Genomic DNA, 16,174 nt, shown 5'->3' with positions numbered 1-16,174 from the left:
TGACAGCCTGTTATATATTGGAAGGAAATAAAATAAAATTGAAAAATAAACCAATCAGCTTTTTTTTCAAAAAGGATGAGAAATGTCCATTGGTATTTTTCAGCTTTTTGTTTCCTGCATTTTTTAAAATGTGCTTTGTGAATACCAGAAACTGTCCAACCTAGAAAATGACAGAAGCAAATGTTGAGCCATTTGGTATGGAGCATAGCCAGAGTGTCATTTAGGTTTCAAACATGGTCCCCCTGTGCGTGACGCCTCCAGACAACGCAATAAATGCTTTAGGCCTCAATTTTTTTTCATATGCATACAAGATGCGAGGAAAACGTACAGACGTGTGCCAGAAAAAGATCTGTGATCTTTGAAAATACTGGGATCAATGCAACACATGGAAATTAGTGTTTTCCCAGTCCTTGGCTGTAATGGCTAGGGCCTCTCTCTAGTCTACTTACCAGACTTAATGCTTTGAAGGAATTTTTTTTGTAATAGCAGAAAATGGATTTACTGTGTCAATAAAAACCACACCCATCAAATATTACCTCATTATGTGAATTAACAGGAGTGTCTTATGGAGGTCACTGAAAAATGATGGTGTAGGATGATATGTCGTCTACATCCATCTTTAGAAAATGGTTGTAGCAGTTTTAGGTTAGGATCTCCCCCGAGGATAATGATGGTGAGGGCAAGTCTTAATTATATAATTTCTAACTGCAATTGGGCCTTCTCTTCAAGCCCCAGTGAGTATGAACAATACAGATCACCCCTGGGGAGGAGGAATAATTTTCTAAACACAGTCTGAATTTTAAAAATGAATATTGATGTGTCTGATACGAAATCTTAAAATGAAATTAAGAGCAGGAGTGTTTGGTTGACGCAAAGCCTTTTTGTAGGAAATTCCTTTTCTCTTTCTTTTTAATAAGTCCCCAAGTGGAGCACCTCAGATGAACTAGCGTGCATTCTGGGACAGAAAGACAGACAGTCCTGAAATCTAAGTGACTGACCTCTCACCTTCCTAATGCTGCACAGTTGTCATTTAGCACATGAAATTTCAAATGTGCATACAAATTTGTTTTGATATATAATATTAAATTTTTAGGGAGGGGACATCTCTATTAACAAATATCATTTCATTCAACTGTAGCATGTTCGCAGCCTTTAGGAAATAGAAAAGTTCCACCGGAACAAGTAATACTGTATGTAGGATATTTCATGGCCCTATAGAAATCAGAAAGGAATTCAACTAGAAAACTAAGCAGTGCAGGGGGATGCCCTCCACCTAACTTCTGAAGCCGTATAGTAAAACTGGATGAAACGACAAGCAAGCCAACGGGGAAAATAGTGTCTATTAAGGCACCTGGGTCAAGAATCACAAAACCCATGCAAAGCAGGTGCTTGGGAGCGAAGGTCACATCCAGCCATGCAGCACACTCGTTCCCTCATCCCTCCCCGCCAAGTCAACGACAACGTACGTTTAACAGGATCTTGGGGAAGAGGCTTGCGCGTAGTCTTGAATGAGCTTTGGGATGCTATGGAGGAGAAAAGCGAGAGGAAACTAAAAACAAAAATAGTGACACGGAAATGATGGCGGAAACACACTGACATGATCCATTCAAAACTAAACAGACAGAGTGGCTGAAAAACCATTGAACCTAAACTGGGAGCCAAAGGAAACACAGATGAAGTTTGTTCCCAGTAAAGCGGAATGCTGCACATTCTGCTCCTGACAGGACATTGGGAAATCTGCAGGAGGACTCGCTGTTCTCTTCTCTCCCCGCCTTAGCACCAATGTTCCTCAGTTCCCTTCAATATGTTCCTCACAGTAGCTCCCGGAATGTCACTTGTGCCCAGGGATGGCTTTGGTTCCTGGCTCAGCAACGCGATGACACGTCATTCGATCTATACCATACTATATATACCTCACTCATCACTCTCTGCCATCTGACTGACCCTCCAGCCCTTTGTCCTCTTTCCTTTGTTCACAATTTTTATGGATGTGTGCAGTATACATGTTCCAACTGTCCCTGTGTACACGTGCATGTGTGCTAGGGCACGCATACATGTGTGGGGACCAAAAGAATATTTTTTGATTACCGCTTGCCATGTTGCTTGAACACGTAGTTTGTGGATTGGCCAGACTGGCTGCCTAGCAAGCTGCAGGGATCCTACCCGTCTTTGCATCCCAAGTGCTAAGAACACACGCATGGCATCATGGCCAGCAGGGGCTGGAGACCTGAACTCGGGTTCTCCTGCTTGCATCGTAGGGCTTAAGAGAATGGAAGCATCTCTCCAGGTCACCTATCCTCTGCCTTTCCCAGCAAAGGTTCTAAGATGTGAACTAGAGTCTGGTACCTACTGCCAATCTACATTCCGAGCTGTCTTTGAGTCCTTGATATTTTGTAGCCCCCCCCCCCCCAACTCTCTAAGAACTAAGTCAGAATCTGTTGGCAGCATTGACTTTTTACAAATCAGTCCATAAAGTACATGCATTTCCCCGCCCCAATTTCTGGTGAGATATGCCTACTCCTGGCCCAGAGTGATCAAATGGGAAGGCCAGGAGAGGAGGCTCACAATAGAGTGAGTAAGAAGATGGTGTTCAAATCCTGAGGCAAACTAATCCCTGTTAACAATATAAAGCAAACTTCCTCATTGTCAGAATATGCTATTCTGGAAACTAACCCTAACCTTAGGGAAGGGAGGACAACTTGAGAACTGTGCCAGGAAACCCTCACCCAGCACCTAAGCCGTTTAGAGCCATTGTAACAAAGGCCCTTTGTTCCAAAGGCTCCAGGCTCTAGAATCCTTCACCGTGTTCCATGTTACCTAACCTAATCAGCCGCTGGTGAAAATGAGGGTGGATACCTAGAGTTAGGAGGAACAGCCATCCAACCAGTCAGGGCCTCTATACTTGCTTCCACAGAGGACTAAAGTGAAGTCATCTGTTTGGAGACAAGAACTTTCCAGATCCCACCCAGATACTGGCTATTTCACAGGGTAAGGTCTTAATGAAGCAAATGTTTTGTTGTTTTGCTTGATTTTATGATTTGGTTAGAAAATAGAATTTTCCCAGGTACTCCTGGGCAAGGATTGCCTCCCTATAACCCAGGAATAAAATGCAAGAACCTTCCCCCTCCTCTCTCTCTCTCTTTAAAAAAAAAAAAAAGCACTACCAAGACCCTTGAATAGTTCATATTTCCATCTTGTGGTCAAGAAAAAAAAAAAACAAATACAACTGAGAACTTAATTTGACAGAGCATTATTAATAGAGCAGATACTCCATATTGTGAGACATGATGCTGTGAGGACGGACTCTCACAGAAAATATTTCATCTTGCACTGAGATCATCATGACTTTATATACTTACTCCTCCCACAGTAGAGACAGCTTGATGTTCCAGAGAGACTGCAATTTATTTTCCTCAGTGTTATCCCACCGAGAATTGCTAGCTGAGAATCTTGTTTTCTTTGTGTGTTGTACCGTATGTACCCACATGTGTATCTATGTGTGAATGTGCATGCCATGGAGCCCACATGACAGCCAGAGGTCAACTTGAGTGTCAGTACAGCTTTATATCTTGTTTGAGACAGAGTCTATTTCATCTGTGTAGCCCAGGCTAGCTGGTCCCAGATTTGGGGCGACTCTCTTGCGTCTGCCTCCCAACTCCCTTTAGAAGTGCTAGCACTACAAGACATAGAGTAGACATTTGGTTTATGTGCATTCTGACAAGTTGAACTGAAGTTCTCACACTTGGATGACAAGCGATTTTCCTATCTGAGCCAAATCCCTAATCCTCTAACTATTTCCAAAAAGAAAAAAAAAGCTTGACAAAAATATGTGCTCTGGGTTCAAGGAATAATAGAGCCCCTGTGGTGGGTTTGAATAAAAATGGCCTCCATACACCCATACAGAACGGCACTATTAGGAGCTGTGGCTTTGTTGAAGTAGGTATGCCCTTGTTGGAGGAAATCCGTCACTGGAGGGTGGGCTTTGAGGTTTCAGATGCTCAAGCCAGGCCCAGTGTCTCTCCGTTCTTCCTGCTGCCTGTGGGTCCAGGTGAAGAGTTTTCAGCTACCTGTCCAATACCACGTCTGCCTGCGTGCTGCACGCTTCCTGCCATGATAACGGACTAAAGCTCTGAACTCTAAGCCAGCCCCAATTCAACATTTTCCTTTATAAGAGTTTGCTGTGGTCATGGTGTCTCCTCACAGCCCTAAGACAGCATGTGAGGCTGCATGAGCTCAATTCAATTAAATTTTACTAACAAAATTAAAAACAAAAACAAAAACAAAACAAAAAACCCAAACAAACCATGAGATGAAATAACACAGGCATTCTCTACAGCAATCTTGTCAAGGCAATTGAAGCTTTATAAGTCAGCTTCCAGTGAGAGACTACTGCACACGTGGACATGCAGAAACACGAATACATATGTACATAGACATATACAGAATTATGCATTTGCAGGAAGGACTGAAGAAGACAAAAGCCACTCTAGCCCATTGGTAAAGAGAAGCCAGTCAGAAGTTCCTACCGGTTGCAAGAGGAATCTACCACAACTATAAAAGAATACATCCAAGGCCATGCTTTATTAGAGAGAGACGGAGAGATGTGCTCATGATTGAATATACTGTGGAGATGCCTAGTCATTAGAGAAGTTTACAGGAAGGTGGTTAGTGGTAGCAACAGGCCCATTCCCAAGAACAAGGAAGAAAAAAAAAATCAATCTGTTACAAAGAGCAGAGCCAGTGGCGAGAAAGACTTAAGGTGGCCAGGCTGGAGGAAGGGTCCACTTACAGACGCTGCCACACACCGCCATGCAGTACTCTTCGGTGTCAAAGTTGTTCCTGTTGCCGCCACAGCCGCCGTAAAAGAATGGGGCGCACTTTCCTTCAGTGACATCAAAGTACCAGCGGGAGATCATTGCTCGGCATGGCCCGGTCTCGGCTTGTTCTGAGCACACCTCTAATCAGAGGAGATGTGGGGAACCACATTTAGCATGAAAAGGCACCTTCGGGCTGTTCATGTACATGTAAATACTTACTCATGTTAAGGCCTGAACTTCCCAGGGGTAACCTGGGCTGGGCAGAGCAGGTAGAACCTAAGTCTTCCCCAGAGAACTTTCATCACCCACCAAGACTTCAATCTCCTCTCACACAAAACAAGACGTGCTCGGCTTGTTTAATGTGTGGGATGCAGTAGCAGCTATGGAATTTGACTAGATCTTAAAAAAAAACCCTATTTTTCTCGATTAAAGGATAAAAAGTATCTACACATAAAAAAGATCCCCTTTTAAAGAGAGTCTCTTAAATGAACTTTGAGTTAACTTTGACGTAAAAGGATTGCTTGCGTTGTGATCACAACACTCTAACTTCTGACTATTTTTCTTAGTAAATGACTACCTAAACCCATGTATAATTAATCACATCCATTTTTTTGTGTGTTTTTCAGCCTGTCCACTGACTAAATCTGAAAACATGTGTAATATCTGCCTGTCAATCATGGTAACTCTAGGAAAAATTTTATTTGTCTATTTTTATCTAACTCATGCTCCATAATGTCCCAAATAGTACCCACCACATATTATTTTACACCTTACCTGTCAGTCTGTCCTACCATTGTCCCCCAAATCATTTCCACCGTCCCCATTGGTTTAAAATGCAGGAGTCCATTCAGCTGCATTTTAAAAGGTACTCACAATTACAAGCTAGACCTCTACAGACTGCCTTCTCATCTGCTTTTGCTTGAAGTAGAACAATAGGTGACCCTTCACACACATACATCTTGTTTAGGCTTGGTTTTACTAACTTGTCCCAAGGGAAAACACCTTTCTAGAAGATATAAACTGTGTGTGTAAAACCTAGAGCCTCCAGGTTAGAAACAGCTGTCATGACCCAGAAAGGCAGACTGTTGACTCCTAAGGAGAGTATTAAATCTGTGGGTCGCAGCAATCGAAAAGATCATCCCTTGTGCTGCCTCGGGATGCTCCAAGATACATTAACTTCCTTCAAACAAACAGAACAACAAGCAAACAAATCATCTACAGCAGCCAAAGGGAATCCCTGCCATTCCTTTCTGTGAAGAAAAAATCCCTGAGGCCTGAAGGGGAGGATGCTCTTGAGGCATGGCATGTACCCCACCTCATGGAGTGCACCCTTTGCTTTTAAGTTCTCACTTTACCATACCTATCTCCAGCTCTATTACTACTATTTTGTGTCCTACTCAACTCTTTGTTGGGGATACTATACACCTGGACGCAGCATCTCAGAAGATGCCCCACCCCCACCTAGACCCCCTGCGCCAATCAATACACTGCTGTAATCAACTAAAGATGACGATCCACAAAAAAAGCAGGCGAGCCTCTAGCCCTAGAGAGCCTCAAACCCAACTCCACTGGTATACGCTCTGTGTAAGTAACAAGCATCTAAAACTATTCTGACTTTCCCACATGCTCCCACATGGAAGCAACTGATTCCCGGAGCATCTGATCAGTGCCACACTACCAACGATGCCCCACTTGGTGCTCTGAAAGCCCACAGCCCCCAAGCCCGTCTTTTTTAAATGCCTTATGTATGGAAGTCTGGCACAGAATAAAAACTGGCTGGCACCTTAGTGAGGCAACGCCATCATTTGGTTCTAGCTTCCCCAAATAAGACTGATATTCTAAGTTATAAAAGGAAGATTAGTGTGTGTGTGTGTGTGTGTGTGTGTGTGTGTGTGTTGGTTTTCATAGATGAAACAAATTTAAATGAACATATTTTAAAAGTAGTTATCTTTAAAGTACATATTTTCTCCAATGCAAAAATCACATACTTCCCAGAGAAATTACATTCATCATCTGTTATGAATGATAACAAGCAGTCATAAAAGTGGTAAGAAAATTATCAAGAAACAAACGATCAAATATTTATTATCCAGTAATCATATTGTACTCAATATAATCATGCAAATTAGGCCAGTAAGCTGAAGTTGCAAGCTCATGTTCCAAATATAGGTTGAAATATCAGCAAGTCACACAAGCAGCTTTGCCCCTTACTGAAGCCACAGACTCAGCAGGATGATGGGTGTGAATCTGTTATGGTAGCATCAAGCACAGCGGTTCTCAATCTTCCTCACGCTGCGACCCTTTAAGACAGCTCCTCATGTTGTAGTGACACCCAACCATAAAATTACTCCCATTCAAGTGACAACCATCAAAAATCTCATTGCTACCTTTTTAACTGCCATTTTGCTACGGTTATGAATCATAATGCAAATATCAGTATTTCCTGATTGTCTTTGGTTGGTCCTGTGAAAGGGTTGTTTGACCCCCAGAGAGGTCATGACCCACAGGTTGAGAACCACTGTAGAGGTAGGTATCCTCGGTTGGCTAGGCTTCCTGCTGCTGTGGGTAGTTCTCTGCCACTGTAAATTAGACCTGACCTGATTCTCGTACCTCCCTATGCAGAAAGCTTTCTTATAAAATGGCACCTGAAGAAGATGGGCCTGGAAAAATGCATTTTACCCTAGTCAGCGCTCCTGAGCTGGTGCTGTTAAGAGCGTACCACTATGATGCTCCTCTAACCTTGGTTTCCTGTTTGTAAGGCCAGGTTGACACACAACATGGCATCACCAAACTTGAAAGGAGAACAAGAGAAGAATAAGGTGAACCTTGTGTTGTGGGGAAACATTTTTGTTTTCTAATTGAATGAGATGGAAGAATTTGCTTTAAAAATGTGTCTATCTAGAAATAAAATAAACTGTAGCATTTGGCTAGTTCCTTGGTATAAATACTTCCTCCACTGGTATTTCAAGATGCCGTAGTTATGACTTCCCAGATTCCTCAATACTGTAGTTATTAGTTCATAGCCCAGAAGGGACTGACTGTGCCACAACAAGGGAAAAACCACACAAAAACGGACAGCCACTAGACGAGAAAAGCATTCTGTTAGTCCCTGTCTCCATGCCAAAACCCTCAAAAACAAAAACAAAACAAACACAAAACAACAACAAAACAAAACCCACAGAAGGCCAAAATTGGTGCTAAAGTTTCTTCAAAGTACAGTCCATGAGCAGCCATGTCCCTCTCCAGATGTGTAGGCTCAGTAAAAGCCACAAATGGCTGGGGGAGTAGCAAGGCTTGGTAAGCACCATGTAACACTATGGTGAGTGTGGGAGGGTGTGGTTTTCTTGCCTGTGTTTAGAGAGGCTGGGTCTCAGGACACAGCTAATGCTGGCATTAAGCCCTTATGATCCTGCTGTCTCAGCCTCCCAAATGCTAAGACTGCAGGCGAGGGCCACCAGGCCCAGCTAACTGATTTAAATGCAGCTGAAACGTGTTATTTTAAAGATATAAAACACAGCCGCACCATAAAAGCATCAGAGTGGAGGAACTGGTACAAATTGGAAAAAGTGTAGTTTATGTGGTGAATGAGTGATAAAACATACACTAGAAGATTCTTAGAATAAAAAAAAAAAAGAAATACAACAGATAAACTATTTATAAACTATTTTAACAGATTATTAATACATATTTATTCCACTACATACAATCAGCTATTAAACAACATCAAAGCACCTTCAACACTTCTCTCTTAAATCCAATACTGAGATAATAATTCTTTTATATTTAAGTCTATGAAAATATCACTTTTCAGAAAAATGAATTCTAGTGGCCCTCTTCCCCTTACACACCAACGCTTTTTATTTTGAAAATAATGATGAAAGCCAATACAAAAAAAAAATCAAGGAATAACTAAGCTAAACTTAGAATGTAATTTTTCACAGATTTTTCTGGGGAGGCATGCTAGACGGCATCGACACTCTTGGAACAAAAGGATGCTGTCTGTAGGTTGGGGTCTAGAGAGATAGGACTGTGTCGGGGGGGAAGACAGAGGCTGGCTTCTTGCCATAGTCTTCAACAGAAAAGAATCCACGGATTCAGGTTGAGAACAGCATCATTCCTAGTGAAAGTCTGGACTACAGCCAAGGCTGGCTTTCTACCACAGTGTGCTCAGGGAAATGGATTCTTTGGGAAGAGAAAAATACTCAAACCAAAAAGAGCTTCCTCCCCACCTCACTGCCTGTAGGTGGGTATCGCTACCAGGCATGGTGCAGGCTGGGAATCCTGGCACAGGAAACAGACACTGAGAGGTGTGTTTGGAGTCCCACAAGGAGGCTCTATTTCAACACGCACGCGCGCACACACACACACACACACACACACACACACACACAGACACAGACACACATTTTAAGTCAATGTTTCCTGTCCCTAAGCATGTTACCAGACTGTATCATACATCTTATCTATTTTTCTTTTCTTTTCTTTTTTTGCTTATTCTTGTCCTATAAAATGCTCACTGGCAACCTACCATTTGCACAACATCGAGTTAGGAGTTTCGGCTGACATTCAGGTGAGGCAGAGGAGGCACATTTCAGAGATCACATACTTAAACTTAAAAATCAACACATTACACTCTGTGTGCTTGTGCATGCACCACAGAGCTGGTGAAGAGGTCTGAGGACAGCTTATGGGAATCAGTTTTCTCTTCCCACCACGTGGGTTCTGGATTGTTAGGCCTGGCGGGAAGCACCTTTAATACGGAATTACCTCGCTGGCACTGTCTTCATACATTGGAAGCTGAACAGCACAGGTCTCCAAACCATTGCTGAGTGGGTTACTGGCAGAGACAGTGGACTTCCATCCTTCCCCAGGGCACACTGTTGGTTGTGACACTGGGTAGGGGGGATTCTAGACATCCATAGGAAGAGGAGAGTGGCGCCACTAGACAGCCTATGATGCACAGAACAGTCCTCCAAGCCGAGAATCACCTGAGCAAGCAAGCATCAGGCTTCGCAACCTCAGAACTCCTGATGGGTGCAGGGGGGATTTGTGTGACAGATCAGCAGCCACCACCTCCACAATCCTGGGTAACACAGGTTAGCAAGTTTCCAGAGAGCAAGGAAGCATGAGCGATGACCGGTAAGACCTTCCATTGCGTGTATCACGAAACATCAAGAATTCAGAAAATGGGGCCGGAGCGACAGCTCAGCAGTGAACAGCACTTGCTGCTCTTGCAGACATCCTAGCATTGATTCCAAACACCCACATGGCTGCTCACAACTGCCTGTAAATCCAGTTTCTCCCTCCTCTACCCCCCCACACATATGGTATATAGAGAAATATGCAGGTAAAATACAAATAAACATAAAAATAAACGAAACATTTAAAAAGAACTCCAAATGTTACATTTTCCATTCCATCTCAAAAGTTGTATTCAACAAGATACAAGTAGAAAAAACAGACATGTAATCCCGTTCTCACAAAGGGGCTAATAGCTTTACCATAGATAAACATAGTACACCTTAATCTCTTCTGCCCTACGTTCATTCACTTATGCATCCATTTCCCATCACAGTTCTGGGTTTTCTAACATGTAGGCTGCTCCCTTGAAAGCCAGAGGACAAAGTAACACTTGAACTTGAGGCTTATTCAGTTTCTTCTCTTCTGAAATCTGTACTCTCCTCCTAATGGAATCACAAGAGCTCAGACATGCTATGCTAGCCTAAGTGCCTGGAAGCCGCAGATGAAACTTCAGAGGGCACGATGGTTCAAGGCCATCACAAGCAGGTGTTTCAGCCGCAATCCACCCTGCTTTTGAATGTTACGGACACTTGTTATTAAGGGAACCAAATTATTTCCCTTAAAAACCATAGCTCTGTTACCAGAGCCAATACTCTGTTGGACTTAAGAATTAATTGAAAAGGAGACATGTAGACATAATTATGTTAACTTCTTCCTAATTTGTTGCATTACATTTTAAGGAATTGATTTTTTTTTTTAATGATAAAGTGTTAAGGAGACACATTATTCTGCTTAAGGCACAACATTTTCTTGAGGCAAAGTGATCTTTGTGAATTATGAACTTTATGGATGGGAAGTTATGTTAATGAAGTTCCTACTAAAACCAAGAGAACCACACCCATGTATAAGACTTGTCTCTGTAAGCCTCACTTGCCAGTCTTGTGTCTTGAACTCCTTAATTGCTGCAGTTGGCTTTCCAGATTGGGACAGTGAAGCTACACAAAACAGTTACACGTGTCATTCAGCCCCAGGAAAGCATGTCTGGAATGCCTCAGAACCAAAGGCGGCTGTGCCACAGGGTGCAAAATAACAGGCCGCCTGCCACCTGTCGCCTTTATGGTCAGCGCTGACGCCAGTTCTGTCACTAAAAGGGATGCTGCACCTTGGCCTGGATATGCAAGTGCGTTCTCTCTGCCTTAGGTAGAGCAGGGAGGTAAGAAGCCCGTGGCTTGCTCTGGAAGCAGGCACTGCTGTCCCTTTTTCTCTCCCCACTTTCTTGCATCTCAGCTGGGTTAGGATACCCAGGGCTAGACCTGCGAGTTCATCTTCACCATCACAGCAAGCCAAGTTTACTGTTTCCCTGGACCCTGTAAAGAGTTGAGTATGCTGGCCAAAGGAAGATTTCCACTACTACCAGATTCCCTGTGCCATGACTTTATAAAGACATAACCACGGAGGTAGGTAGGGGAGAGAGGTAAGCTTTGTCGCTTTTGCCCTACAGAGCAACGCGGCTTTGATTTATTTATGATCCTTCTCAGATGCATTGTCTCGGAGAACTTCCAAGCATTTTTTTCCACCCAGGCTGCTGATGTCTTTTTCCATGCAGAGTAAATAGAGACTACTTGGGTCTGGATGGAAGGACCTGAGCTGTCCATGGTCATATCCCTGTGCCCCGAGTGAGCAACGTTGTGCCCATATGTACAAGTACCTCTTCAGCATTAGGGGATGCATTCCAGCCTATTAACCGAGCTTCTCAGTAATTGTCAGCAGACCAGCAGTATCTTGTTTACGAGGTCAGTCAGTGAGCACAAAGCAGCCAGTGTGTAGACAGTCATTTTGATTGTCACAAACACAAGTGGTTGAAAAGTCACCTGTATCAGTCTCTGTCTCTGTCTGTCTGTCTGTCTGTCTGTCTGTCTGTCTCTCTCTCTCTCTCTCTCTCTCTCTCTCTGTGTGTGTGTGTGTGTCCTTACCGAAGAATTTCCTTCCACAAGGCATAAAATAGGAATAAAAACTCTATTTTAAAATGTGGTGACATTCAGTACCATCTTGTTCAACTTTCTGCTAAATATAAAATTTACTTGCAAATATTTTGATATGTGGAATATATTCATGCACACACACAAACTATTTTAAGCAAGAAACAGAGTTCATGGTGTATTTTACTGGTAACAGAATACTGTCTATAACACTAGCTCTGTTGCACCAACAGTTCATAGATGTATCACACCGTGTAATTAAAAAGTCAATCTGTTGGTTTACCTTTAACACTTTTAACTGGTAGTAAACATTACTTGTCTAATATTCAGAATATATGAGGGAGTTGGAATGGGACTACAACCACAATGACCATAGCAAGGTCATTTACTGTCTACCAGGAACTGGACTCAGTAGTTCCCAGGGATTATATCACTCACGTCTCACAGAGTAGCTAAATATTAGACAGGTATTACTAACCCCACTTTTACAGAGACACAACGAGGATTCAAGACCACTTGAATAACGCAGTGTTTGCAGGTCACTGGCTGTAGGAGTTGAATCTGAGTCCCCTGTAGTGAATGTCTTCCTGGATATTACCTTATGTGCTTAGCGTAGCACATATAAAATCATTCTTAGAACATGCAAGATAAATTCAGTAGTCACATTAAACAGGTTAAAAAGTAGCTTACTCAACTGGCCCATGGCTACGAAATGCTAAAATGTCTCCCGTAAACATGACAGTTGCAGCTGGCAGAGGTGGGGAGGGTGGCAGCCTGGTCCATAAACTGTTACCCGAACATGAGGATCTGAGTTCAATACTCACATTTTAAAAGCCAAGGAAAGCGGTACTGCTCACAAACTCATCACTGGGGAGACAGATGGGTGGATGCCTGGGACCTATTGGCCATCTAGCTAGTCCACTGGATGACATCCCTGCCAGTGAAAGGCCCTGCCTCCCATCACTTTTTGGGCCCTGCCCAAAAAGAAGACATAGAAAAGGTGGTTGAGACCTGAGGAACACTTGAGGTTATCCTATGATGTGTGTGTGTGTGTGTGTGTGTGTGTGTGTGTGTGTGTGTGTGTGTGTGTATGAATAAGGCTGTCCTATGATTTTTATACACATATGTATACCTGCACACACATTCTCTCACACAACACTGTCTGAAATCAACTTGATATAAGTAAGTAGTGTCTGGGGGAAAAAAAGGTCTATAGAATTCTTTTTTATAGACAATATCAGAGGCTAAGAAACATTTTCTAAAAAGGCCAGGCAGTACATGCTCTGGTCTCTTCTGACACTATAATCTCCTTTGCAGCTACTCAACTCCTAGGCTCTGCCTTTCTAGCATGAATGTAGCCAGAGACAATATTCAAATAAATCGAGCGGAGTGTTTCCCAGGGAAATCATTGACTTAAAAAAATAGTTATCATGCTATTTGTGGCTCCTGGAATATAGTATTCTGACACCTAATCATCTCTTAGCTGACACCTGGCCATTACAATTATTTAATTTAAACATAAAAAAGAACATTCTAGAAATGCTCAGTGCAGAAGTGAAAGATACATCCATGTGATAGCAAAAGAGCAAGCACTTGCAAGGAGGAATCCAAATAAAATGGAAGAGTATGTACTTAGAAAAAGAAGTGAAAATATCACTTGGGCAGTAATGAAAACTGTAATAGCCTAGATCATGTTGGCCCAAGTCCTGGCTTCATCAGTTACTGCTTATATTACTAACGTATTTTTAAAGTTTCCCTAAGTCTTAATTGCCCTGACCTGAAACAGGGGGTGTCAGTTTTCTACTGCACGCTATAGTATAAGGCCTAAGAGGCAGAATCAGCCTTCAAGGGCAGGGAGAACAGTGAAACAGAGGAGTTATACCTGCAATAAAGAGCTCCAAGCTGCATCCGACACAGTCTCCCAGCAGGTGGAACCATGCCTGTGTGAGCCCTGCTATGCTTTCTACAGGGGCAAAGACTTTAGCTGGCAGCAGGGGCACAAAGAAAATTTGTCGAATAAATAAACATAAGGTAAAACATAAGAGTTTCTCTGGACAGGCAAAATTGGGGAGCCTAAAGCCAAGGTTAATCCAGTTACCATAACATCTACATTTCAGACTTCAAAACAAAACAAAATGAAACCCAGCCAGGCGCAGCGGCGCATGCTGGTAATCCTAGCACTCAGGGAGGCAAAGGCCTCTGCCTCTTGAACTCTGAGTTCAAGGCCAGCCTGGTCTACAAGAGTCCATGACAAGCAAGGCTACACAGAGAAACTCTGTCTCGGAAAAACAAAAACAAAAACAAAACAACAAGAACAACAAGAACAATAACAAAACTCCCCAAAAACAACCAACCAAAACCCTGGCATCTTGGAGTTATGAACTGAAAATCAAGAGCAAGTGGCTAAGTAGACTGTTGCTTTACATAACTGGTAGCCACAGACTGATATCCATCATCTTCACTGACAGAGCTTAAAAGCCAAATGGATTTCGCATGCGACATGCTTTACCTCCAAAGAATTCTCTTCTCTCTGAAATCAGTAACACAGAATAGACAACTTGAGTTGAAGATTTTATGACCAAGTAAAAATCCTATCTTCTCCCCTCTGTTCATTCCTCTCAGGAGCTGCTGGGCTGTGAAAGCACCCAGGTTTTACGTAGCACAGCAAGGAACTGGCGCTAGAAGCTGGAGGTGACGAACTGGTTTTCTTTCTAGGATTGGTTCTAAATCACACTTACTTCCTCTCAGAGGCGGAACATTAACATTGAAAATGAGACTGCAGTACTAATCTTTCCTTTACAAAGTGGTGTTGACATCCAGGGCACAGGAGCAGGCTTTGCAGGAAGAGTTTTCCAAAGTGTGCAATCAGCTCTGCTCCTGTTGCTGTTGCCCGGAAGGGGAGGGCTCTGCAATCACCTTCTATACTAGGACTGTCCAGGGAAGGTTGGTCCCCTTCAATCTTACCGCCATCTGCATCATTAATGGACACACTCTACCATAGCATGCTTCTTCTAGGCACCTATTCCGGAAAGATTTGTCTCAATTTGTAGCATTGGTCCACTTCACAGCAGGCCTTACATAGAACAAATGGGTTCACATTTAACAAAACCTTCCTTTGACAGGATTAATGAGAGGGGTGGGGGTGGGGGGAGGAGGGAGAACCAGTGTTGTATGTACATGTTTTTGTATGTCCAGAGTAGGATGTTGGATTTCTTGCTTTAACACTTTCTATCTTATTTCCTTGACACAGGGTCTTACACACACACACACACACACACACACACACACACACCACACCCCACATCTCCTTGAAATCCTTCTGTCTCCACAGCTTTGACTACAGGCTTACAAACCCATACTTGGCTTTTAACATGAGCTCTGAGGATTTGAACTCAGGTCTTGACTTTGCAGTAAGTACTCTACCTATCTTTAAAATAGGGCTTGCTTTGGATTTTTCTTATAAATATCTAGCTCACAGATTCTTTTTTTTTTTAATTCTTAATTGCCTTTGGCTTCATAGAAAAAAATTCCAAGGTGTGCACATCTTTAATATGTTCTGTCTGAATATCTAAAACTCCACCTTACATGTAAAACGGTAGGCCATAAACTAAATATCTAAAATTAGAAAGTAACATGTGAAACTGAAAAACAAAAGGATAGGACAAATTCAGAAAATAGTAAGACCCGGAAGTTAACAAGATCACATTATCTCAAGAAAATTCCATCTCAGTCAGAATACAAGCCTACACTTCTTCTTCACCTGTGACTTGTTGTGGTAAAAATCACACCGAATCTGGTCATTCTCAGTACCCGTTCCTGCCAGCCTGGCATTGAACACATTTATGTTTTGGTCTCAATGCAATTTTCTCAGGTTCTCTTACACAGAGCGTCAAGTACTCCTGTCTCCCATATGTACCCCTAATCTTCCACCAAAGCATCATGTTTGCTTTGCTGTTTCCTACTGACTGCGATGTGCGCTATAACACAATTTACCCATAGACACTCCTCTGCTCACGCTTCTGACTGTGGGGCATCGTCTGTGTTCCTTTGCATTTCTTGGGCTTTGATTCCCCCCTCGGTCTCAGCACTCACAGCCATCCTGAGCCGGCCTGTGCTCATCACCTGTTCCTCCCAACT

General features: G+C 42.8%; 1 protein-coding gene across 6 annotated transcripts in view; it reads right to left on the bottom strand.

Moving 5' to 3' along the window:
* The window catches only part of APP (amyloid beta precursor protein), a 216,219-nt gene that overhangs the window by 77,935 nt on the left and 122,110 nt on the right, over positions 1–16,174 (bottom strand). For 2 of the 6 annotated variants that reach the window (XM_084802345.1, XM_084802346.1), the window contains exons 7-8: positions 4,790–4,957; positions 1,467–1,523 (exon numbers count right to left, since the gene is read on the bottom strand). The exons of 2 other annotated variants lie outside the window; for them this stretch is intronic. In XM_084802345.1, coding sequence (XP_084658471.1) covers positions 1,467–1,523; positions 4,790–4,957 — 225 coding nt within the window. The remainder of the gene's footprint in view (positions 1–1,466; positions 1,524–4,789; positions 4,958–16,174) is intronic. 2 more of the 6 variants (XM_084802347.1, XM_084802348.1) reach the window with 1 other exon arrangement.

The sequence above is a fragment of the Acomys minous genome (genome assembly GCF_964271855.1).
Source record: "Acomys minous genome assembly, chromosome: 11".
Classification (NCBI taxonomy): domain Eukaryota; kingdom Metazoa; phylum Chordata; class Mammalia; order Rodentia; family Muridae; genus Acomys; species Acomys minous.
Note: the sequence above shows the minus strand (reverse complement) of the source record. Positions and strands in the feature narration are given on the sequence as shown.